Source organism: Salmo trutta, chromosome 18 (genome assembly GCF_901001165.1).
Source record: "Salmo trutta chromosome 18, fSalTru1.1, whole genome shotgun sequence".
NCBI lineage: Eukaryota > Metazoa > Chordata > Actinopteri > Salmoniformes > Salmonidae > Salmo > Salmo trutta.
Window position 1 is genome coordinate 16,907,401 of NC_042974.1, and position 27,566 is coordinate 16,934,966.

A 27,566-nucleotide genomic window follows, 5' to 3' on the forward strand; every position below is an offset into this window, starting at 1 on the left:
ATCAAGTGTTAAAGAACCAGCCACTTTCTCCACAGAATAAATATTTATTGGGATGGCATAGGAACACGTCAAGAAGCAGCCGTATCTCAGAAGAATATGAATTGAATAAATCCACATGAAAGTTTGACATTCAACCATGACCATGAGGGTGCTCGTGGACATGGTTGTGTATTTGTGGTTTGTAAGTGTCTGCAGATCTATAATTCATAAATACAAAGATCTCACATAGGCAGACCAATATGTATACAATATACCAACATGCAGAAACATACAGGACAATACTGACTACACACAGTTTTACAAGTGCAGAGCAAAGTGCTTCACTGTGTTTGGCTGGGATAACTTATCAGGTGACATCACAGGCATTGTAATAAAGACTGCATCAGTGTAAGAAAATACCACTGTATATTCTATTACTGGGTAATCAGCTTTTCATATGGTCAATTTCACAGCATCCCCAGATGCCAATATCAGGTTTAAAGGCACTACTATATAAAACAGGTCTTCCTCCATATTACATCAGTGGGCTGGGGTTAGCTATAATGTCATATCCTGTCAAATGTTTCAGATCTCAAGAGATAGACAGTTGTGTAGGGTTTGGTTAAGTTTGGATACACCAACACTACACAACAGGATCTTTGTAGACTCCCGTCTGTAGACTGCCAACATTCTTACGCCACCTGTCAGCATAAACAGACAAATGCGTGAAATATCCTTTAAACTGTACATCTGCAGTCCGAACAAACACACTGAAACAAGCACTGCATTCTAGCAGAAAAGTGACACGTTAATGCCCTCAGTATATATATATATAAAGAAATGTCCAGTTCAACGTGATTTATCAGACAAACATCTCAGCTATGACAAAGTCCTTACATTGAAAAACAAACAGTGAAATACATGTAATAAAATAAGGCTTAAAACGTGTTCAGTTGAAGGAGTAAATATATAGTTATATCAGAAATGGTGTGTGTGTGTGCGCGCGTGCGCATTAGGTTACTGGCTGAAGATGTCTTTTTCATTGAAAGAAACTGATATTGATTTCAACACCGAGAGATGCTCTCATAACATTTCACCAAGCACCTAGACCTTACTGTAACCTGTATAACTCAGTAACATTATACCATAAAGACCTCGTGCAGTCAAAAACGTGATTTCAGTTGTTATTACGACAAGGTTGGAATAATACTGTGAAATTGTGAAAATGCCCTTTTAGTGTAAGAGCTGTTTGAAAAGACTGTCTGAAATTAAAGCCAGTTTTGGTGGGATGGAGTTTTAGGCAGTAAATTAGTCAATAGGCCAATAAGAAAACAGAGTTCCAAACCTCTTTGCCAATAACTGCTAGTTTTCCCTTCCACACTCAGACCACGCTCAGACAGTATTATCAATATTCTTGCTTGAGAAATTGCTCTTTCGTAAGAAAGCTTTATTTTATTTGACCATTTTAATTGAAAACAATCACAGTAAAATACTTAAATTGTTACCCAGAAATGATTTGCTATTGAGATAAAAACTGTTGCATTGGACCTTTAATAAAATAGTATATGTCACACCATTAATCATACAATAACCCATGTTGCCTGCAACCTGCCACAACATGGGCAGTTGAAATAATACTTTTGTGGCTACTTTCTCAGACACAGATCACACCTAGTCCTGAACTAAAAAACACTTTCAATTAAGAATTTTCATTGAGCAATGCTTCTCAGTCCAGGACTAAGCAGAATCTGGGTTTGGGAAACCAGCTCGAGGTCTTTAAAAATAAATATAAAAAAAAAAACTCTCCTCGTACAGAGATGTTTGTCTTTGGAAAGAAGTCACTTCAAGATCTCACGTCACTGGAAGCCACTGTCACTCAGGAGTTAAAGAGTTCCTTTAATCTCTTCTCACTGGGGAGTGTCCATAAACAAATACCGTCACTGTGGAAATGTCCTGGAAATTAAGTTGTTTGTTAATATTTTCTGTATCAACAACTGATGAGTCAGGCAGTGACAAGCATTGGTTAGTTCAAGGTTGTGTGAGTGTGTGTGCGCATGCTCTTTGGTTCCTGCAAGTGTGTGTGTGGCAGTGCGATTCCAGAAAACATTTAGTGTTCCTTCTAGTATGCGTGCTGCTGTTCACAGCAAATTCTCCAGTGTTAAATCTACCACTCTTCCAGTGTCTATATGGGTCCACACTTTCCAGTGTTAAATTAACAAACTGCTTAGTGTAAAGCCTTATTTGCATATTTCCCAGGTTGTCTTTCAAGTAAATTGTGGAGTTACCACCCGTGACTGTATTTGTTAGTGACAGAGACATGGTTGTTGCATTTGTTCATTTTCAGTCTTGTGGCCTTCAACGGAGATCCTAAGCAAATGTTATCATTAAAATTAAATTCTTTATGACAATACATATTTCATAAGGCCTTATTTTGAGGGCCTAGATGTATCCTAATACAGTGCCCTGAAACTCATGGTTTGGCCTGCAAGTAAATTTATGCTGGTTTGCAAAGTGATGTGTAATTCCTATTGGAATCCAGCCAGAGTGGGATATCCAGCATTTGGAATGTTTTATTTTTTATTCAGAATACTAAGATACTGTAGGAGACTACCAAAAGTATCTAAACTGGAACAACCAGTGCAATAAGTCCAGGTAACATATTAGATTAGTTTAGAAAAATTAACATTAGAGTAGAACAAGATTAATTAATCTGCAAAAACATAAAACAAGATTTGAAAAAAAAAACATGCAATTTACCATGGGAAATATGATAATGATTGGAGTCAAGACTGGTTATTAACACCATCATTGGGGTTCTATTACACCAGTCAGTGTTAATTTAACACCTACAGAGTTAATTTAACTCCTGAATCAACACTAGATATGTTACTGTAAAAACAACACTACGTAACACTGTGCATATTAAAGCATACAACACCAAACACGTACAGCGCACCGCAATCCATCCCTCCCTCCCTCAGTCAGAGTGTGTACTCATGTCTTCCCTATTGGTGCTTTATCGAGCTCATCAGTCACTCTCTACGTAATTCATTAGCAATCTCCCCTCTATCACAGAGCTGTCTCTGGGTTCCCCACCCCTCCACTCTTCTCTGCTCCCTCCATCGCCTTTCCCGAGCCGGCCCTCACCCCGTCCGGCTGCTCGCTCTCAGTCGTCCCTCCCTCTGGCAGGCTGTTGAGCTTCTCCATCTCTGCGGGGGCTCCATTCTCTAGATGGGCTTCGGGCTCGTCTGGCTTCTTCTTGATGCACAGGAAGTTGCCCAGGCAGATGACAATGGAGGCCAGAATGACCTCACAGCCAGCCAGCAGGAACACATGCATGTAGTTATGGGTGGTGTCCAGCAGACGACCTACGCAGAGGAAAGGAGAAGGGAGGTTATACAGGTATGAAGAGTTCATTACCTCCAATCCATTCAAGGCATAAGCTGTTTATTACTAGCTAAAAATGTTCTTATGTCATTTCTGTCTATACTGGCTTCTGATTGTTTGAAGACTTCGTTCTAGACCACTAACCCAGGCTCAGCCCTAACCCCATGTCCACACCCAGGCTCAGCCCTAACCCCGGCTCAGCTCTAACCCCATGCCCAAACCCCAGCTCAGCCCTAACCCCAGCTCAGCCCTAACCCCATGTCCACACCCAGGCTCAGCCCTAACCCTAACGTCATGTCCATACCCTGGTTGAACCCTAACACTAGCCATAACCCTAACGTCACGTCCATACCCTGGTTGAACCCCAACGTCATGTCCACACCCTGGTTGAACCCTAACACTAGCCATAACCCTAACGTCATGTCCATACCCTGGTTGAACCCTAACGTCACGTTCATACCCTGGTTGAACCCTAACACTAGCCATAACCCTAACGTCACGTCCATACCCTGGTTGAACCCCAACGTCATGTCCACACCCTGGTTGAACCCTAACACTAGCCATAACCCTAACGTCATGTCCATACCCTGGTTGAACCCTAACGTCACGTTCATACCCTGGTTGAACCCTAACACTAGCCATAACCCTAACGTCACGTCCATACCCTGGTTGAACCCTAACACTAGCCATAACCCTAACGTCACGTCCATACCCTGGTTGAACCCTAACGTCACGTCCATACCCTGGTTGAACCCTAACGTCACGTCCATACCCTGGTTGAACCCTAGCCATAACCCTAACGTCATGTCCATACCCCGGTTGAACCCTAACACTAGCCATAACCCTAACGTCATGTCCATACCCTGGTTGAACCCTAACGTCACGTCCATACCCTGGTTGAACCCTAACGTCATGTCCATACCCTGGTTGAACCCTAACGTCACGTCCATACCCTGGTTGAACCCTAACACTAGCCATAACCCTAACGTCATGTCCATACCCCGGTTGAACCCTAACACTAGCCATAACCCTAACGTCACGTCCATACCCTGGTTGAACCCTAACACTAGCCATAACCCTAACGTCACGTCCATACCCTGGTTGAACCCTAACACTAGCCATAACCCTAACGACAAGTCCACAACTAACTCTAATGCTTCCCTGTGGGTACCGACCTGCTCCAGGTGGTCCCACCAGCACAGCGATTGCCTCCATGAGCAACACCAATCCTAAAGCGCTGGAAAACTTCTTGGTGCCCACGATGGCCATGAGAACCTCGAACTGCAGCGCCCCCACCATCCCGTAAGAGAGCCCAAAGAAGATACAGAACACCACCAGACCAGGGTAGTCTGTCGCCTGCCAAAAGAGAAGCAACAATTAGTTACGTTATACGACCATAGAAATATAATTACCATTACTGATTAATAATTAGAATTATATGGATCCAATAGTTTCGGATCTCAAGATCCGGTCAATACAGGAATGCCATAGTGATACAATACATTTATTAAATATGATTTATGGATTGTTAACATCCATATACAGTAAATATATCCATCCAAATAATATCAAATCAAAACTAGTTCCAGCCTTACCTGTGAGCTGACCACATCGGTGATGCCATTAAAGAGTATGGCGAAGCTGAACAGATACACACATCTAGGACGGACCCACTTCATCCCCGCAATCAGCCCACATGTGGGTCGGGCGAAGATATCAACAAACCCTAGGATGGTGAGGAGGAGGGCAGACTTGGTGTCTTCATTCCCCATCTCCTTGGCATAGCTCACCATAAACACAGGGGGCACAAACAGACCCAGTACCATGATGGACGCAGCTATGGCATAGATGAGGAAACCTCGGTCTTTAAATACGCTAAAGTCCAGGAGCTTCTTTTGAGGTTTGGCCTTTTTTTCTGCTTGGTCTACAGCCTGCAACTCCTCGTCCTGGGGCTTATTGGGGCCCACCAGGGGCCTCATCAGGGCCCCACATGCGCAGCAGTTGAGCAGCAGACCTCCCAGGATGAGGAAGCCGCCTCTCCAACCATAGTGGTACTGCAGCACCTTTGGGGGTGAAATATGAAGAAAAACATGAACAATATCGATGATCCGTAACTCCAACAGAGCATATAATTACCCCTTTGTATTTATTTTCATCTTTCATCAGAGTAGCACACATCGTTCATTGTGTTCATACATGTTTCTCCCTACATCATAATACTGATCTGCAACTGCAGAGCGGGAGACTGAAGAGAAGTGTAGTACCTGTCCCAGAGGAGAGAGGCAGCAGAGGGCCACGGGGCTCCCGGCAGCAGATAGTCCGTTAGCTAGAGGCCTCTTCTCACTAAAGTAACGATTCAGCATGATCAGAGATGGCTGGAAGTTCAGTGCCAGGCCCAGACCTGGTAGAAAAGGGGAAACAGTTCAATTGTGTGTGTGTGTGTTTACTAACCTGATATAATTCCAGTACAGAGGTAGATGTGTGTTTACCAACCTGTTATAACTCCAGTACAGAGGTAGATATGTATGATACTGGTGGCCAAGGAGGCCAGAATCATTCCCAAGGAGGCAAAGAGCCCTCCCACCATCATCACTGGCCGACACCCAAACTTGTTCACCAGCACACTGCACAGTGGACCTGCAGACACACACATATGCACAATTAGGTGTGTGTGTAAGGCCAGTACAGAGCTGAGTAAAAAAAGTGTTCCAGTTCTCTGGCCCTTCCACTTGGAATGAGCTACAAAAGGGCATGAAATTACAGGAGCCTAACCGAACATAGTAATGTTGTATTAGACATTTTGTAGATTTTCGGTGGTAAAGTAGTGGTGTAACAATGTGTTGTATGATGGACTGTTTAATTTAAATGTTTTGTGATGCAATTGCTTTAATCTTGTTTGGACCCCAGGAAGAGTAGCTGCTGCCCTGGCAGGAACTACTGGGGATCCATAATAAATACAAATACCTGGTAAAATAAAATGACATACATGAAGATCCTGTCAGTTTGGTGTAGACTCTGGAGGTTGTAACGCCCAGGTCTGACACCTTCTCTACTCTTTCTTGTACTGGCTCACAATTGGGAAAACACTTCAGTTGTGCATGCATGCATGTATACATACATACCTGTGCCATAGAGCATGGCCAACAGTATAGAAGAAATCCATGCACAGTCGCTATATCCCACTCCGAACTCCCTGATCAATTCCTTGAAAAACACACTGACAGCCTTGGGAAAGGCGTAGGAGAACCCAGTGATGACGAACCCTCCGGCCAGCACGGCCCAGCCCCACCCTCCGTCTGGCGCCTTCACATCACTAGGCTCATCGTCTACGACGGCTCCTCCCATGATGCGCTCTGCTAGGAGATTCCCTCAACCCTCTGTCCCGTCAAATTGGGTCAGAACTGAGAGAGAAGAGACGTAGACAGTAATAGAGAAGGGGGTAACATCAGGGTTAGACGCACAGTGTATAGGGGAGGGTCAAGTTATGAGATCGGGGCACCAGTCCGTTATTGGTCTTCTAAGTAGAACTCCATAAGACTAAAACATTAGTAATACTTGGTAGTGAGCTGTTAGATCTGTCTGGTACTAGAAACAACACACTTGTAAAACACACATTTGTTGAAAGAAATACACCACATATGATACAGAATAAAAGAATGGCGTTTTGGGATTTTCAATAAAGCATTCAGCTACTGTAGTTAACAATAAAACAGCATGGATACAACACTTGGCAATAGGCCGAGAATTTAAGAGTTGGGAAAGAATGGCTTGTCTGCTAGCCTTTTAGCAATATGAATCAATTATCAATAGGCAGAATCATAAGATAAGGCCTACAGCTTAACGCCAACAAGCAAAAAAAGGCAGTCAGGTTGTATGCTTATTTATCTGTGTTGAACTCCAGGATCTTCTCAGGGGCTCTGGTACACATTCCAAAGTTCTTCCTTCGATATATATCCATAAAACAGCGAGGACTCAATGTCCTAAGGGTGTCTATCAAGAGCTTAGCCCAAAAACGTATTTGTTTGCTACAGAGGTCATCCAGGAGGGAGTCCCCTATGGGACATGGACAGTTTGACAACAATTGAATAAAGGCATTCACAGTATTTTATAGTTCTAGGAGGGTTTGACTCAGCCTACGTGACCTGTGATTGGCCGAGCTTCAGGTCAGTCCTTCCCATTTGAGTCACAGTGTGAAAGAAGGTGTGGCTGAGTTTGGTAATGTTCATAACAATGATGTCAAAACCTGTTTCAATGTTCATGACATTTCCTTGTGCTTACGTGGATGCCAAAATTGACATAGTAATAACTTAACATTTAAAAATAAATCATGATCTATCTGAAATAAAAATGTACACAAAACATAGTGAAAGACATAGCATAGCATAGTAACACAATATCAGACATTCTCAAAAAGGACACTCAGAGTGCCAAAGAGGAGGAAATGTAAGATTTTGGCACTCTGTGTCCTCTGGGAAAGAGAATGTAGGTTTTCAGTGAGGTTCAAAGTCTTATTATTGTAGCAGTCTGGTCCCATGTTTTCCAGGGTCTACACTCTGCAACATCTGGTTGTTGTGCAAAGTAGAAGGGTTTCCATTGATCGAGACCATTTGCTGCCGGGTCCAAGGCTAGTTCCATTGTTATTCAATGGTGCCATTTGGGTGGCTGTAGTCTCAATTTGAAAGGGGGGGGACAGAAGAGGGAGAAGGGTCTTTCTCTGTGTGTTCCTGGATGAGCTGAAACCAATGAAGAACTATAACAGTAAATGAAAACAAGGAGAGATCCTGTTCCAGCACTCACACCCAGCAGAAAAGACACACAGCAGCGTCCTCCACAGAACAATTTTTTTTTTTTTTAAAGCGCACAGACTTTTACATCAAATGACTTATGACACTTCTGGGAAAATTCAGATCTGCAGTTAGGCTATCGGTCATATACTCCTTCAGTGTCTATTGGCCCTCCGATCTCTCATTTATTTATTTAGTACAGAGTTTGTAGTCAAGGTATTACACAATATCTGTGATAGTCCAGGAAGTTGCTTTTTATTTGATTATTTCCCCTTTATTTAACCAGGTAGGCCAGTTGAGAACAAGTTCTCATTTACAACTGCGACCTGGCCAAGAAAGCAAAGCGACAGAGTTATAAACAAACGTACAGTCAATAACGCAAAATAAAAGATGTTTCTATTTAAGTTCCCTTGTGTGCAAATGTAGACAATAAATAGGCAAAATTATTACAATTTAGCATTAACACTGGAGTGATAGATGTGCAAGTGTAACCGATGTGAAATGGCTAGTTAGTTAGCGGTGGTGCGCGCTAATAGCGTTTCAATCAGTGACGTCACTCGCTCTGAGACTTGAAGTAGGGTTTCCCCTTGCGTCGCAAGGGCCGTGACTCTTGTGGCGCGATGGGTAACGATGCTTCGTGGGGTGTCAGTTGTTGATGTGTGCAAGGGTCCCTGGTTCGAGCCCGGGTTGGGGCGAAGAGAGGGACGGAACCTACACTGTTACACAAGTAGAAACACTGGGGTGCAAAAGAGCAAGAGGATAAGTAACAATATGGGGATGAGGTAGTTGGATGGGCTATTTACAGATTCACTGTACCTGTACACAGCCATCGGTAAGCTGCTCTGACAACTGATGTTTAAAGTCAGAGAGGGAGATAAGTCTCCAGCTTCAGAGATTTTTGCAATTCGTTCCAGTTATTGGCAGCAGAGAACTGGAAGGAAAGGCGGCCAAAGGAAGTGTTGGCTTTGGGATGACCAGTGAAATATACGTGCTGGAGCGCGTGCTACGGGTGGGTGTTGCTATGGTGACTAGTGAGCTGAGATAAGGCGGGGCATTACCTAGCAAAGACTTATAGATGACCTGGAGCCAGTGGGTTTGGCGACGAATATGTAGTGAGGGCCAGCCAACGAGAGCATACAGGTCGCAGTGGGTAGTATATGGGGCTTTGGAGACAAAACGGATGGCATTGTGAAAGACTGCATCCAATTTGCTGAGTAGAGTGTTGGAGGCTACAGTGGGGGGGAAAGTATTTGATCCCCTGCTGATTTTGTACGTTTGCCCACTGACAAAGAAAGGATCAGTCTATAATTTTAAATGGTAGGTTTATTTGAACAGTGAGAGACTGAACAACAAAAATATCCAGAAAAACACATGGCAAAAATGTTATAAATTGATTTGCATTTTAATGAGGGAAATAAGTATTTGACCCCATCTCAATCAGAAAGATTTCTGGCTACCAGGTGTCTTTTATACAGGTAACGAGCTGAGATTAGGAGCACACTCTTAAAGGGAGTGCTCCTAACCGCAGCTTGTTAACTGAAAAAAAGACACCTGTCCACAGAAGCAATCAATCAGATTCCAAACTCTCCACCATGGTCAAGACCAAAGAGCTCTCCAAGGATGTCAGGGACAAGATTGTAGACCTACACAACGCTGGAATGGGCTACAAGACCATCGCCAAGCAGCTTGGTGAGAAGGTGACAACATTTGGTGTGATTATTCGCAAATGGAAGAAACACAAAATAACTGTCAATCTCCCTCGGCCTGGGGCTCCATGCAAGATCGTGGAGTTGCAATGATCATGAGAACGGTGAGGAATCAGCCCAGAACTACACGGGAGGATCTTGTCAATGATCTCAAGGCAGCAGGGACCAGTCACCAAGAAAACAATTGGTAACACACTACGCCGTGAAGGACTGAAATCCTGCAGCGCCCGCAAGGTCCCCCTGCTCAAGAATACATATACATGCCCGTCTGAAGTTTGCCAATGAACATCTGAATGACTTAGAGGACAACTGGTGAAAGTGTTGTGGTCAGATGAGACCAAAATGGAGCTCTTTGACATCAACTCAACTCGCCGTGTTTAGAGGAGGAGGAATGCTGCCTATGACCCCAAGAACACCATCTCCACCGTCAAACATGGAGGTGGAAACATTATGCTGTGGAGGTGTTCTTCTGCTAAGGGGACAGGACAACTTCACCGCATCAAAGGGACAATGGACAGGGCCAGGTACCGTCAAATCTTGGGTGAGAACCTCCTTCCCTCAGCCTGGGCATTGAAAAATGGGTCATGGATGGGTATTCCAGTATGACAATGACCCAAAACACACAGCCAAGGCAACAAAGGAGTGGCTCAAGAAGAAGCACATTAAGGTCCTGGAGTGGCCTAGCCAGTCTCCAGACCTTAATCCCATAGAAAATATGTGGAGGGAGCTGAAGGTTCGAGTTCCCAAACGTCAGCCTCGAAACCTTAATAACTTGGAGAAGATCTGCAAAGAGGAGTGGGACAAAATCCCTCCTGAGATGTGTGCAAACCTGGTGGCCAACTACAAGAAACGTCTGACCTCTGATTGCCAACAAGGGTTTTGCCACCAAGTACTAAGTCATGTTTTGCAGAGGGGTCAAATACTTATTTCCCCCATTAAAATGCAAATCATTTTATAACATTTTTGACATGCGTTTTTCTCGATTTTTGTTGTTGTTATTCTCTCTCTCACTGTTCAAATAAACCTATTATTAAAATTATAGACTGATCATTTCTTTGTAAATGGGCAAACGTACAAAATCAGCAGGGGATCAAATACTTTTTCCCCCCCCCCACTGTATTTTGTAAATGACATCGCCGAAGTCAAGGATCGGTAGGATAGTCAGTTTTACGAGGGTATGTTTGGCAGCATGAGTGAAGGAAGCTTTGTTGCGAAATAGGAAGCTGATTCTAGATTTACTTTTGGATTGGAGATGCTTAATGTGTGTCTGGAAGGAGAGTTTAGTCTAACCAGACACCTAGGTATATGTAGTTGTCCACATATTCTAAGTCAGAACCGTCCAGAGTAGTGATGCTAGTTGGGCGGGAGGGTGCGGGCAGCAAATCGGTTGAAGAGCATGCACTTAGTTTTACTAGCATTTAAAAGATGGAGGCCACGGAAGGAGTGTTGTATGGCGTTGAAGCTCGTTTGGAGGTTTGTTAGCACAGTGTCCAAAGATGGGCCAGAAGTATTCAGAATGGTATCGTCTGCGTAGAGGTGGATCAGAGAATCACCAGCAGCAAGAGCGACATCATTGATATATACAGAGAAAAGAGTCGGCCCGAGAATTTAACCCTGTGGCACACCCATAGAGACTGCCAGAGGTCCGGAAAACAGGCCCTCCGATTTGACACACTGAACTCTATCAGAGACGTAGTTGGTGAACTGTCCCAGTAGCCAACAGCGGTCTCTTATATAAGGAGGCTGTAGTGAAACGAACTCAGGAAGGGTAGCCGAGGGGGATGACTGTTTCATATTTTAGGTTATTACCTGCCGAGGGGGGATAAACTTTGAGGAGGCCAGGATCATTCCCAAGGAGGCAAATCACAGATGTGGCACATCATGTAATATATTGATACAAATTAGACAGCCTACAAGTAGCAAAATAGAACTCAATTAATTGAATATGAAATGCATTTCAAAGTGATTGACATAGGCCTATACTGTTTATATGTTAATGAAGTCAGTTTGAATAATATTCAGCCTATGTCGCTGGTTTGTGTCAATTGCAAAGACATTGGCAACTTTTTATTTGTAGTCAACATTGTTCTGAAGTTATCAGCGGTCATAGTGGGATCAACCATGCGATTCTATGTTTAGTGGAGATCTTCTGGGTATAAAGTGATGCGGTACGGCAAACAAAGCATCTAACGACACACTTAGCTGTTCTACGAGTGGTCTGAGGCAGGCGTTAAATTGCAAACATTTAAGTGCAACATTAATAACAATGGATTTGGTAAACAGCTTGGAGATGTAACGATTTTTACATTTTAGTCATTTTAGCAGACGCTCTTATCCAGAGCGACTTACAGTAGTGAATGCATACATTTCATACATTTTTTTTTCCTGTGCTGGCCCCCCGTGGGAATCGAACCGACAACCCTGGCGTTGCAAACACCATGCTCTACCAACTGAGCTACAGGGAAGGCTGAACTTAGCCTTAAGATGCTTTTAGGAAACCGGGCCCTGGTCAGTCGCGTATGCTAAAAGGTGTTGCATCTCTCCTTCAGAACCACAACATCCTATCATACAATCTTACCTACCAGCCTTACAGGCAGGATGGGAAATTAACGCCAGCCACAAATGCTGGTACATTTTGGCAATGGTTGGTGTAATGTTCTTACCAGCCAAATTGGCGGGTGGTCACAGAGCATTTTGAGTGTGAGTGTGTGTGTCAGCTCTGGAAGAAAGAATCAACACTACAGTGGTGAAAGCGGAGTGGGGGTAGTGTTCTGTGATTTATATTCATAACATTTTATTTTTTTTACAAAAATGCATCTCTCCCCCAAAGGGCTTTATTGGCAAGGGAAACATGTTTACATTGCCAAAGCAAATAAACAAATCAGAAATGAACAGTAAACATCACACTCAAAAGGTTTCAAAGGAAGAGACATTTCAAATGTCATTATGGCTATGTACAGTTGTTGCCAAAAGTTGAGAATGACACAAATATTAAATTTTCACCAGTCTGCTGCCTCACTTTGTATGATGGCAATTTGCATATACTCCAGAATGTTATGAAGTGTGATCAGATGAATTGCAAAGTCCCCATTTGCCATGCAAATGAACTGAATCCCCCAAAAACATTTCCACTGCATTTCAGCACTGCCAGAGAAGGACCAGCTGACATGTCAGTGATTCTCTCATTTACACAGGTGGGAGTTTTGACAAGGCTGGAGATCACTCTGTCATGCTGACTGAGTTTGAATAACAGACTGGAAGCTTCAATGATGGTGGTGCTTGGAATCATTATTCTTCCTCTGTCAACCATGGTTGCCTGCAAGGAAACATGTGCCGTCATCATTGCTTTGCACAAAAAGGGCTTCACAGGCAAGGATATTGCTGCCAGTAAGATTGCACCTAAAAATCAACCATTTATCAGATCATCAAGAACTTCAAGGAGAGCGGTTCAGTTACATTTACTTCATTTAGCAGACACTCTTATCCAGAGCGACTTACAAATTGGTGCATTCACCTTATGATATCCAGTGGAACAACCACTTTACAATTGTTGTGAAGAAGGCTTCAGGGCGCCCAAGAAAGCCCAGCAAGGGCCAGGACTGTCTCCTAAAGTTGATTCAGCTGCGGGATCGGGGAACCACCAGTACAGAGCTTGCTCAGCAATGGCAGCAGGCAGGTGTGAGTACATCTGCACGCACAGTGAGGCAAAGACTTTGAGGATGGCCTGGTGTCAAGAAGGGCAGCAAAGAAGCCACTTCTCTCCAGGAAAAACATCAGGGACAGACTGATATTCTGCAAAAAGGTACAGGGATTGGACTGCTGAGGACTGGGGTAAAGTAATTCTCTCTGATGAATCCCCTTTCCGATTGTTTGGGGCATCCGGAAAAAAGCTTGTCCGGAGAAGACAAGGTGAGCGCTACCATCAGTCCTGTGTCATGCCAACAGTAAAGCATCCCGAGACCATTCATGTGTGGGGTTGCTTCTCAGCCAAGGGAGTGGGCTCACTCACAATTTTGCCTAAGAAAACAGCCATGAATAAAGAATGGTACCAACACATTCTCCGAGAGCAACTTCTCCCAACCATCCAGGAACAGTTTGGTGACAAACAATGCATTTTCCAACATGATGGAGCACCTTGCCATAAGGCAAAAGTGATAACTAAATGGCTCGGGGAACAAAACATCGATATTTTGGGTCCATGGCCAGGAAACTCCCCAGACCTTAACCCCATTGAGATCTTGTGGTCAGTCCTCAAGAGGCGGGTGGACAAACAAAAACCCACAAATTCTGACAAACTCCAAGCATTGATTATGCAAGAATGGGCTGCCATCAGTCAGGATGTGCCCCAGAAGTTAATTGACAGCATGCCAGTGCCACTGCAAATATTGGCTCTGCATCAACTTCATGTAATTGTCAATAAAAGCCTTTGACACTTATGAAATGCTTGTAATTATACTTCAGTATTCCATAGTAACATCTGACAAAAATATCTAAAGACACTGAAGCAGCAAACTTTGTGGAAATCAATATGCGTCATTCAAAACTTTTGGCCACGACGGTAGTGTTGTAACAAGTACAAAAGGGAAAATAAATTATCAAATATGGGTGTGTAGTCAAAAATAAATTTCTCAACTAGGCTGGAGCTCTCCCTCCCTCCCACTTCTCTCCTAAAAAGCTCTGTTGATGTCACAGAGATATGCTTGTTTTTGTGAGGAAACGTCTAAAAATAACAGGAATTTCGCAATATGAAATGCTTATTCTAAAATACTACGTCATGTCTCAAAATTGATATGCATCTTACCTCTATATTGTTTTGTCCTCCTGATTTGAAAAGAAAGATGACGAGTTCAAACGGTGAGCCTGTCAGTTTGCCTTAATTCTCACAGCATCCGGCCTAGCTGACGCAATGATATTTTCCAGATTTTTTAAAAACTTTTGTCCTCCATTGATTTATTCGCCCTAATTTTGACCATCCTACAAGGGTAAAAACGGCAATAACTTTTTGATTATGATAGAGACATGCGGTTTGGACCATTGGTTTTCTTAGAGGAGTATCTACACAATGAACACATTTTACCCGTTGGTCAAAAGATGCGTTTGGTTGGACACCTTATCACTATTGAAAAATGCAACCAAACCATATTACACTCTTGAAAAATGCAAAGAGATGGGTGGGGCTGGCTTAAGAGGGTGTGAGCAACGCTGAATGGGTGTAGACAAAGGAGAGCTCTCCAGTAGTAGTACAAAAACATTCAAAAGGCCATTTTCTTAACAGTGAGATTACAAGTTTGTCAACAGAATTACTTTCCCATTGTGCCTCAAAATTCAGTGTATGATGCCAGCTCTGGATAAAAGCACAGACAATTTCAGATTTTGTTACATGAGACCGATTTGAGCCATTCGGTCACAGTTATACTGTAGGAGTGTTGGCTCAACGAGACAATTCAGTACACACTGCCTTGTACACTTGCCTGATAATAGAATGGGCCAACTAAGGAAAGTCGTCCAGGTCCTGAGGCAGCAAAGAAAACCCAAACCACCATACTTGACCGTTAATCTGAGGTTCTTACTGTGGAATGCGGTGTTTGGGTTTCGCCAGACATAATCTGACCCATCTCATCCAAAAAGTTGACTCAAGTTTGCCAAAAAAGAATCTGGAAGCACCTGGATGATCAAGACTCTTGGAAGAATGTTCTATGGACAGATGATTGAAAAGTAGGGCTGGGTGATATGACGATATATATCGTGTGACGATAGAGCATAATATGAAACGATAGAAAAACATTAGCGTTTATTTCATTGTGTCGCAAATCACTCTTCACGGACAATATTTTTTGTCAATTGGAACGAAGCTTTGCATTTTTCCACACAAAATTTGCAACAAACAAACACACATGGAGGAGAGTGAACATGACAGAGCACAAAAAGTACAGTTGAGTGCTCAAAACAAACATCTGACTCGGACGTTGCAAGAGGCTTTTGCCCGCGGCACACCATATAGCAAAGAATCATGAAGATGGATGGAGATAACAGCTGCTGTTTCAACTTACATCAGCAAAGACATGGCACCAATTTACACGGTCGAGGAACAGGGGTTTCGTGAGTTGGTGCTAACACTTGACCCAAGGTACCAAATTGATATGTGACACGTATTAATGCCAAAATAACATGCAAAAAAGGCAAGCCCCCAAAAATATATACAGTTGAACTTGGAAGTTTACATACACTTAGGTTGGAGTCATAAAAACTCATTTTTTCAACCACTCCACAAATTTCTTGTTAACAAACTATAGTTTTGTTAAGTCGGCTAGGACATCTGTGTGCATGACACAAGTCATTTTTCCAACAATTATTTAGACAGATTATTTCACTTAATCACAATTCCAGTGGGTCAGAAGTTTACATGCCTTTAAACAGCTTGGGAAAAAAAAAAAAAAAAAAAAGTCATAGCTTCATCCTTGGGAGCAATTTCCAAATGCCTTAAGGTACCATGTTCATCTGTGCAAACAATAGTAAGCAAGTATAAACACCATAGGACCACGCAGCCATTATACCGCTCAGGAAGGAGACGCGTTCTGTCTCCTAGAGATGAACGTACTTTGGTGCGAAAAGCGCAAATCAATCCCAGAACAACAGCAAAGGACCTTGTGAAGATGCTGGAGGAAACAGGTACAAAAGTATCTATATCCACAGTAAAACAAGTCCTATATCGACTTAACCTGCAAGGAAAAAGCCACTGCTCCAAAACAGCCATAAAAAAGCCAGACTATGGTTTGCAACTGCACATGGGGACAAAGATGGTACTTTTTGGAGAAATGTCCTCTGGTCTGATGAAACAAAAATAGAACTGTTCAGCCATAATGACCATCATTATGTTTGGAGGAAAAAGGGGGAGGCTTGCAAGCTGAAGAACTCCATCCCAACCGTGAAGCACGGGGGTGGCAGCATCATGCTGTGGGGGTGCTTTGCTGCAGGAGGGTCTGGTGCACCTCAAAAAATAGATGGCATCATGAGGGAGGAAAATGATGTGGATATATTGAAGCAACATCTCAAGACATCTGTCAGGAAGTTAAAGCTTGGTCTCAAATGGGTCTTCCAAATGGACAATGACCCCAAGCATACTTCCAAAGTTGTGGCAAAATGTCTTAAGGGCAACAAAGTCAAGGTATTGGAGTGGCCATCACAAAGCCCTGACCTCAATCCTATAGAAAATATGTGGGCAGAACTGAAAAAGCGTGTGCGAGCAAGGCAGCCTACAAACCTTACTCAGAACACTTCTGTCAGGAGGAATGAGTCAAAATTCACCCAACTTATTGTGGGAAGCTTGTGGATGGTAGCATTGCCTTTAAACAATTTAAAGGCAATGCTACCAAATACTAATTGAGTGTATGTAAACTTCCGACCCACTGGGAATGTGATGAAAGAAATAAAAGCTGAAATAAAATCTCTACTATTATTCTGACATTTCACATTTTTTAAATAAAAGTGGTGATACTAACTGACCTAACATGGAATTTTTAATGGGATTAAATGTCAGGAATTGTGAAAAACTGAGTTTAAATGTATTTGGCTAAGGTGTATGTAAACCTCCGACTTCAACTGTATATATTTTAGGCCTATATTTATTTTGTTTGCAACTATAGTTGAATGGTTTTCTATTTACCTTTTTTAGATTTTGTTACATGCTAAATTGAACATTTGCACAACGGTTATAAATATAAGGAGACATAATCAAATATGAGTGAGTACCTTTTATTTGTTGAGTATAATTCAAAATGTAGTAAGAAATAGGCCTTTACATGTGGTCATTTTATATAAACTATTTATTCATTGAATTGACAGAAAACGTGCTATATCATGATATGTATCATTATCGGGATATGAGATTTTGGCCATATTGCCCAGCCCTATTCAAAAGTATAAGTTTTTGGACAACATGGGTCCCATTATGCGCCATTGGGGCGACAGGTAGCCTCGTGGTTAGAGCGTTGGACTAGTAACTGAAACGTTGCAAGATCGAATCCCTGAGCTGACATGGTAAACATCTGTCGTTCTGCCCCTGAACAAGGCAGTTAACCCACTGTTCCTAGGCAGTCATTGAAAATAAAAATGTATTCTTAACTGACTTGCCGAGTAAAATAAAAAAGGTCAAATAACATTTAAAAAATTATGCGTGGCAATGTGGATAGATGGAAATCGCCACACAATGCTACAAATGAAGAAACATAACCTATATGCATGTTCTACAGTGAATTCGGAAAGTATTCAGACCCCTTGACTTTTTCCACATTGTTACATTACAGCCTTACTCTAAAATGTAATAAATTGTTCCCCCCTCAATCTACACACAATACCCCATAAAAGATAAAGCAAAAGTTTCTTAATTTTTGCTAATTTATTAAAAATAAAAACAGAAATATCACATTTACATAAGTATTCAGACCCTTTACTCAGTACTTTGAGTGATTACAGCCTCAAGTCATCTTGGGTATGACGCTACAAGTTTGTCACACCTGTATTTGGGGAGTTTCTCCCATTCTTCGCTGTAGATCCTCAAGCTCGGTCAGGTTGGATGGGGAGCATCGATGCACAGACATTTTCAGGTCTCTCCAAAGATGCTTGATCGGGTTCAAGTCTGGGCTCTGGCTGGGCCACAAGGACATTGAGCCTTGTCACAAAGCCACTCCTGCATTGTCTTGGCTGTGTTCTTAGGGTTGCTGTCCTGTTGGAAGGTGAACCTAACCCCAGTCTGAGGTCCTGAACGCTCTGGAGCAGGTTTTCATCAAGGAGCTCTGTACTTTGCTCCATTCACCTTTCCTTGATCCTGACTAGTCTCCCAGTCCCTGCTGCTAAAAAAAAAAAAAAACATCACCACCATGCTTCACTGTAGGGATGGTGCCAGGTTTCCTCCAGATGTGACGCTTGGCATTCAGGCCAAAGAGTTCAATCTTGGTTTCATCTGACCAGAAAATCTTGTTTCTCATTGTCCGAGAGTCCTTAAGGTGCGTTTTGGCAAACTCCAAGCGAGCGGTCATGTGCCTTTTACTGAGGGAGTGGCTTCTGTCTGGCCACTCTAGCATAAAGGCCTGATTAGTGGAGTGCTGCAGAGATGGTTGTATTTCTGGAAGGTTCTCCCATCTCCACAGAGGAACTCTGCCAGAGTGACCAACGGGTTTTTGGTCACCTCTTTGATCAAGGCCTTTCTCCCCCGATTATTCAGTTTGGCTGGGCAGCCAGCTCTAGGAAGAATCTTGGTTGTTCCAAACTTCTTCCATTTAAGAATGATGGAGGCCACTGTGTTCTTGGGGACCTTCAATGCTGCAGAAATGTTTTGGTACCCTTCCCCAGATCTGTGCCGACACAATCCTGTCTCAGAGCTCTATGGACAATTCCTTCGACCTCGTGGCTTGGTTTTTGCTTGGACATGCACTGTCAACTGTGGGACCTTACATGGAAAGGCACACACCTGTCTAAATCATGTCCAAATCAATTGAATTTACCACAGGTGGACTCCAAGCAAGTTGTAAAAACACATCAAGGATGATCAATGGAAACAGGATGCACCTGAGCTCAATTTCGAGTCTGATAGCAAAGGGTCTGAATACTTATGTAAATAATGCATCTGGGTTTTTTGGTATAAAATTTGCACAAAAATAAAATATTTTCACTTAGTCATTATGGGGTATTGTGTGTAGATTGATATATATATATATATATATATATTTTTAAATCCATTTTAGAATAAGGCTGTAATGTAACAAAATGTGAAAACAAAGAAGAAAAAAAATCAAGGAGTCTGAATACTTTCCGAATGCACTGGATATGCATTTTATTTTTGCAGTAATGGGCTTCCATATACATATTCTCCGTGGCGCAGCCAAGCCTTCCTGGGACACTTTAGACTTGAGTGTGAAAAAGTAAATCCAGCACAGGTATCCTTGTATGCCCCACAATGCATTTAGTGGTTTAGGTCAATAGACCTTTGTCAGATACTTGATAGAGACTTGGTAGCGCAAAAACTAAATATGCATATGTCACATTTGAAAGAGTGGGTACTTCCACACTGAATATATACACACAATACTGAAATTTTGAGTACTAACATGACACCAGAATTTGTCTGATGCTTTTATCAGAATGGCCTTTAGCATGCAGATAGGCTTGTTGTATGACAACGTCATATTCACATGCCGTACAGAACAGTTCTCAGGTAACTGGCATTAACAACTCTTTATCTACAACAAGATCTGGATAAAAAAAAGTGACAGTCCAATTATATTTTGCCACTAAAAAGCCATCTACACATTCAGAAAGCCTTTTTTTGCCAGCAAGTGACAGAATAAATACAACTTGAATATTGTTGATAATCTAGCGACACTGATCAATAAATACGTTTTAAAAAATGATCAAAGTAAACATCAGATTCCACAGCATTGAATCTGTAGCAAAGCACCTACCCTTGATGCAGCTGTAACTCTCTGAATGGGATGTGAGGTGCGCGTCTGCTGTATGAACAACTCCAGTGTCTCGTGTAGCCGCCTGGCTCCCAACCAACAGGAAAACATACACTTCTCCCCTAGCCCCACCTCTATAACCGGGTATCCCAACCCCTCGTGCTCCATGCAGCATTCAGCCAGCACCCCACTATCAGCTCTCCTAAAATAAGATTGACATTTCCCATCCCAGGACACATGCACGATTACTAGGATCACTTTCTCTGTGGATAACAGGCAATGCTGTACAGGCGGGAAACATTCAGACCTTTAACGAAGAGGGGTGCACTGTTACCGTGTTGCTCACATTGCCTAGAAGGCCGTGTCAGTTTGGGACTGGACATCCCACTGCATCAATATCGAATGCTTTCCTGCTAGGACTTCTGCCAGGCCAAACTGACATACACCACATTTGCAAACACACATTCTCTCGCACACCTGTGGCACTGATCCTTGTAAACCACTGATTGGCTATGACAGGGTACTGATGTCTGTTCAGAATATTCAGGGCTAAAGACCCAGGGGACCAGCCAGGTTGCGTCACAGGCTAGATTTGTTCCCCCTCTACACCAACACTATATCAAACAGTATTATCAAACAGTATGGGTCTGGCACAGGACAAGCCTTGGGACCTGTTATTTTATCATCAGGGCTTACAGAAGCCAACTAGTACCAGCCAACCGTATCCATGTGGCTTTACTGTCTCTCTTGGCTTCAGGAAGAAGTTTCCTGCCAAAGCAGTGAACATCCTGTTGAACCCTGAATCCTAAACCAGTAGTTAATCATTACATTGTGCTGTAAGTTAAGAGTATTCCATTCATGTCTTGGATGACCAAGCACACAAAACACCATAATCGCTGTCACCTGTTGTTTTAACTACTGTTCTAGTCCTTCTTGTTTACATTGGTCTGAAGAATGTAGGCACACCTGGACATCTCAGAACATATATATATATAGTTAATTTAGAAAGTTTTCCCTTGCCTTTTTCCAGATTTTGTTACGTTACAGCCTTATTCTAAAATGGATTCAATTATTTTATCCGTCAATCTACACACAATACCACATAATGACAAAGTGACAACAGTGCAAATTTCTAAAAAAACTAAAAAACTGAAGTATTCAGACCCTTTGCTATGAGACTCGAAATTAAGCTCAGGTGCATCCTGTTTCCATTGATCATCCTTAAGATGTTTCTACAACCTTATTGGATTCCACCTGTGGTAAATTCAATTGATTGGACATGATTTGGAACAGCACACAACTTTCCAAAGTTGACAGTGCAAAAACCAAGCCACGAGGTCGAAGGAATTGTCCGGAGAGCTCTGAGACAGGATTTTGTCGAGGCACAGATCTGGGGAATGGTACCAAAACATTTCTGCAGCATTGAAGGTCCAAGAACACAGTTGCCTCCATCATTCCTAAATGGAAGAAGTTTGGAACCACCATGACTCTTCCTCTTGGGCCGGAGGTAGCCTAGTGGTTAGAACATTGGGCCAGTAACCAGCAGGTAGCCTAGTGGTTAGAACATTGGGCCAGTAACCAGGAGGTAGCCTAGTGGTTAGAACATTGGGCCAGTAACCAGGAGGTAGCCTAGTGGTTAGAGTGTTGGGCCAGTAACCGAAAGGTTGCTAGATCGAATCCCCGAGCTCACAAGGTAAAAATCTGTTGTTCTGCCCCTGAACAAGGCAGTTGACCCACTGTTCCTAGGCTGTCATTGTAAATACGCATTTGTTCTTAACTGACTTGCCTAGTTAAATAAAAGGTCAAATACAAAAATTCAACACAAATCCCTAGAGCTGGCTGCCTGGCCAAACTGAGCAATCAGGGGAGAAGGGCCGTGGCCAGGGAGGTGACCAAATCCCTGATGGTCACTCTGACAGAGTTCCTCTGTGGAGATGGTGGTCCTTCTGGAAGGTTCTCCCATCTCTGCAGCACTCCACCCATCAGGCCTTTTTGATAGAGTGGATGTCCTTGAGTGTCTGAATGTCCTCGAGTGGCCCATCCATATCCCAGACTTGAACTCGATTTAACAGGTCTGTAGAGACCTGAAAATAGCTGTGCAGCGACGCTCCCCATCCAACCTAACAGAGTTTGAGAAGGATCTGCAGATAATAGTGAGAGAAACTCCAAATACTGGCGTGTCAAGCTTTTTTTTTTTTAACTAGGCAAGTCAGTAAAGAACAAATTCTTAATGACGGCCTACACCGGCCAAACCCAGATGACGCTGGGCCAATTGTGCACTGCCCTATGGGACTCAATCACAGCCGGTTGTGATACAGCTTGTAGAGTCATACCCAAGGAGACTCAAGTACTGTGTATAGGGTCCGTGATAGCAAATTTATAAAAATTAAAACACTGGTAACATTTCTAAAAACCTGTTTTTACTTTGTCATTATGGGGTATTGTGTGTAGATTGATGGGGGGGGGGGGGGACTATTTAATCAATTTTAGAATTAGGCTGTAACATAAAATGTGGAAAAAAGTCAAGGGGTCTGAATACTTTCCAAATGCACTGTATGTTCTGTACACTGTAAAAAAATATGTGTTGATTAAACTTAAAGCTAGTATCTTTACTTGAAACAATAACACTGCAGACACGACGCCTCTGTTTTGATAAAAAGACGAGGGATGGGCCTGGAGAAATGTAACCACTCTCAAATGTATAAAACAGAGCTATGGATGCAAGGACTGACCGTCCATGAAATCAAAATGATAGTTTAAGCCATGTTGAGGCTATACATTGTTTACAAACATTTGGGTAAAACAAGCTTATATGTTGGGTTCTGATGGGTACGACAGTTGAAGTAAGCTTGAGGCAATTATAAGATAGTGGCTTGTGAAAGTATTCACACCCTTGGCATTTTTCCAATTTTTTTGCCTTACAACCTGGAATTAAAATAGATTTTTTGGTTTGTATCATTTGATTTAAACATGCCTACCACTTTGAAGATGCAAAAATATTTTATTGGGTGAAACAAACAAGAAATAAGACAAAAAAACAGAACTTGAACGTGCATAACTATTCCTCCTGTTGGGATTTCAGACATAGCGTTTCCCTTGATGGCCAAAAAGCTCAATTTTAGTCTCATCTGACCAGAGTACCTTCTTCCATGTTTGGAGAGTCTCCCACATGCCTTTTGGCGAACACCAAATGTGTTTGCTTATTTTTTTCTTTAAGCAATGGCTTTTTTCTGGCCACACTTCCGTAAAGCCCAGGTCTGTGGAGTGTACAGCTTAAAGTGGTGCTAAGGACAGATGCTCCACAGCGGAGATTGGAGTTTTGCAGCTCCTTCAGGGTTATCTTTGGCCTCTTTGTTGCCTCTCTGATTAATGCCCTCCTTGCCTGGTCCGTGAGTTTTGGTGGGCGGCCCTCTCTTGGCAGGTTTTTTGTAGTGCCATATTCTTTCCATTTTTAATAATGGATTTAAAATGGTGCTCTGTGGGATGTTCATGATATTGTTTATTAACCCAACCCTGATCTACACTTCTCCACAACTTTGTCCCTGACCTATTTGGAGAGGTCCTTGGTCTTCATGGTGCCCCTTGCTTAGTGGTGCCCCTTGCTTAGTGGTGCCCCTTGCTTAGTGGTGCCCCTTGCTTAGTGGTGCCCCTTGCTTAGTGGTGCCCCTTGCTTAGTGGTGCCCCTTGCTTAGTGGTGCCCCTTGCTTAGTGGTGCTGCAGACTCTGGGGCCTTTCAGAACAGGTGTATATATACACTAAGATCATGTGACACTTAAAGTCCATCTGTGTGCAATCTAACTAATTATGTGACTTCTGAAGGTAATTGGTTGCACCAGATCTTATTTAGGGGCTTCAAAGCAAAAGGGGGTGAATACATATGCATGCACCACTTTTTTTTTTCACTTCACCAATTTGAACTATTTTGTGTATGTCCATTACATGAAATACAAATACAAAAACCTTTAAATTACCGTTTGTAATGCAACAAAATAGTAAAAATGTCAAGGGTGATGAATACTTTTGCAAGGCACTGTATATTCGTCAAGAATCAATGGATATATCATTCATCTTTAACTCAAAATGGATGTAGCACCCAAGGATTCTAGCTTTAAAATATCAAGGCAACAAGCTGCAATAGGATTGTGAGCTTGCTCAACAAAATAGTATTGCATTTGATTTAACATACAATTGTAAAACAACCAAACACAATAGGATTGTTTATATGTGCAATAGGAGTTTGCGCAACAATTGGACATATAGCTGAACCAACTTTCGGTTGAGTGAACATACAATTCAACCTTATTTTAATATTTCCCAGGATGCCTTGCCTTTCGAGTGAACTGTAGTTACTGTAATAAATTGTAGTTACTGTAATAAATAACTTTATTTGTTAGCGACAGAGACATGGTTGTTTTATTCAATGGTTCTTAGGCCAGGGCCTTCACCAAGTGAATATGTTAGCATTAAAATTAAACTATGACAATACATAACATAAGGCCTTTCTTTGAGGGCCTCATTACACCCTAACAGAGTGGTCTGAAACTCCTGGTGTACAAGCCACATCAAGCCTGGAAGTGACATTACACTGGCTTGCAAAGTGATGTGTAATTCCTATTGGAATACAGTCAGTGAGGATATTCAACAATATGACATTTTAAAAATCACCCGCAATCGGCATTGAGAAAGACTGCCAGGGTGGGGAATATTGATTATTGAGCTACCTAAATCTTATTAACTGGGACCGCCATCTCCGTATCAGGTGCAACAACTAATAACAGATTGGATGAGTTTAGAAAAAATGTGTTATTTATGTTTGTGTAGCATAAGATTAAATCAAAGAACATGCAAAAACACAGGTATTGAAACAAACAATTGAGAAAAAAAAATAAAAAATCTGCCTGCAATAGAGCATTCTGGGAAATATGATAATGCTGGACATGGTTTTGAGCAAACATTAATTTGTAATTCTACTCAACAAGCTGCTTCAAATTCAGCTAACTTCGAGCAGAGTTTGTTGAGTAAACAAACTCATGTCCTTTTAAAGTCACAAAATAATGCTGATTAAGCGATTGGTGAATTATATATATATATATATATATATATATATATATATATATATATATATATGTTTTTATTTTATTTTTTTGCCTCAAATGTCACTGACTTATCTTTGCTATCAGGTCTTCTTCATACTTCCCATGAAATAGCATGGGAGTCACATTGGTCCAAATGTCTTTGAGAGAACAGACTAAAGGCTGAAACCATCAATCTTGTTTCTGAATTTGAATGTGTCAAATCCCTGGAGATAAAACGAGATCGAAATAATGCATAATCTCTTTCTAATGTTTAACAGCTTTTTCCTGTTGAGGCTGAGCAATGTTATGATCTACAAGTCAGCGAGAGGTTGCCTGCGCGGATTATACACCACAGCAGCCTACGTGCTCAACATGACAGTAGCAACTTACACTGTAATCGAAAACTAATTTATATGGTTATATTGAGTATTATCAACATTAAAATACTGCAAAACTTTTACTGCAACATACTGTAAATGGTGCATTGTGGGAAAATGTTATGGGTGCACTACATTTTTTTTCACTTTTGTTTATGGTAACTTACTGGCAGCCAATTACCTGCAAGTTACTGAATATTATATATTTTTTTAAGTACAGTATGTTACCATAAAATCCAAAGGAGCTTTGGTTTAACAGTACATTACTGTAAAGAAGTGCTTTCTTTACAGTAATGTAGTGTTAAGCTAAAGTTTTAGAATTTACAGTAACTTACTACCTTTTCCCCCCAGTAACTTACAGGTAACTGGCTGCCAGTAAGTTACCGTAAAAACTACTAACTTTTTTTACAGTGTGGGGAAATAATTGCTGTATTCTCCATCCTACAGAATACAATACCATATTTTTGGAGCACCAAAAACCTTTTCACCACTAGTGGGTGCACGGTACTGTTGTTTCCTAGGCTCATTAACATATTGAGGTGTGCCTTGTAAGAGGCTAGATTTGTTGCACCTGTTAGTGGGTTAGAGCACTGTACCAACTTAACTCCTATGTGGTTATAGACCCCCATCACTTTTAAATGTATAGGGGACAGATTGGAGTGGCAGAAAGTCGTAAACCTTGAATAGTTGAGTATATTGATGTGTCCTTTTGGTCTGTTTTGCCCTGTTGCTGCCAGTTTGGAAGCCTTTGTTAAGGCCTCTAGTTGTAAGTGTAAGTCAAATAAAACACCAACTATTCATTAATATGCTGTCATGTGTAAACCTGCTTGCACCAATCCCATGTACTGTAGTTACAGCTACTGTGAAATACAAACCCCTACCCCTCAATGAATTTTATTAATTCATCCATTCAGATTACGGTAGCATTTACTCTTTAACAGTTTAATAAAGTACATTTTACAGTATTGTACAGTGTGCCATTACACAGTACTTGCTTTGATACTGTATTAGGATTAGAGTAGGTGTACTGCAATATGAAGTACAGTAACGTACCATTAGCTGTAAGTTACTGTCAAATTCACTCTCACCTTTACAGTATGGGCTATAGCCTAGTTGAGAATTCTCAACTCCACAATATGTAAATCACACCTCATGGAGTTGAGTGGCGATGGGTTTTGGCGGAGTGTACCTCCAACTACACTAAACAAAAATATAAATGTAACATGCAACAATTTCAAAAATTTTCCTGAGTTCCAGTTCATATATTGAAATCAGTCAATTGAAATCAATTCATTAGGCCCTAATCTATGGATTTCACATGACTGGGAATACAGATGTGCATCTGTTGGTCACAGTTAGTAATCCATAAAACAAAAGGTAGGGGCATGGATCAGAAAACCAGTCGGTATCTGGTGTGACCGCCATTTGCCTCATGCAGTGCGACACATCTCCTTTGCATAGAGTTGATCAGACTGTTGATTGTTGGCTGTGGAATGTTGTTCCACTCCTCTACAACGGCTGTGCAAAGTTGCTGGATATTGTTGGGAACTGGAACACGCTGTCGCACACGTTGATCCAGAGAATCCTAAACATGCTCAATGGGTGACATGTCTGGTGAGTATGCAAGGCATGGTAGAACTGAGACATGAGATTTAAGGAATTGTGGACAGATCTTTGTGACATGGAGCTGTGCATTATGCTGAAACATGAGGAGATGGTGGCGGATCAATGGCACGACAATGGGCTTCAGGATCTCGTCACGGTGTCTCTATGCATTGAAATTTCCATCGATAAAATGCAATTG

The 27,566-nt window shown here is 42.0% G+C and overlaps 1 protein-coding gene across 5 annotated transcripts in view; it reads right to left on the reverse strand.

Moving 5' to 3' along the window:
* Positions 1-24: 24 nt before the first annotated feature.
* The window catches only part of LOC115152887 (monocarboxylate transporter 4), a 79,689-nt gene continuing 52,147 nt past the window's right edge, over positions 25-27,566 (reverse strand). For 3 of the 5 annotated variants that reach the window (XM_029697791.1, XM_029697794.1, XM_029697793.1), the window contains exons 2-7: positions 6,489-6,767; positions 5,860-6,003; positions 5,631-5,767; positions 4,962-5,429; positions 4,542-4,722; positions 25-3,347 (exon numbers count right to left, since the gene is read on the reverse strand). In XM_029697791.1, coding sequence (XP_029553651.1) covers positions 3,049-3,347; positions 4,542-4,722; positions 4,962-5,429; positions 5,631-5,767; positions 5,860-6,003; positions 6,489-6,711 — 1,452 coding nt within the window. In that variant the 5' untranslated portion in view covers positions 6,712-6,767 and the 3' untranslated portion in view covers positions 25-3,048. Of the gene's footprint in view, positions 3,348-4,541; positions 4,723-4,961; positions 5,430-5,630; positions 5,768-5,859; positions 6,004-6,488; positions 6,768-20,313; positions 20,410-27,566 lie in introns of those variants that run through there. The other 2 variants (XM_029697795.1, XM_029697792.1) reach the window with 2 other exon arrangements.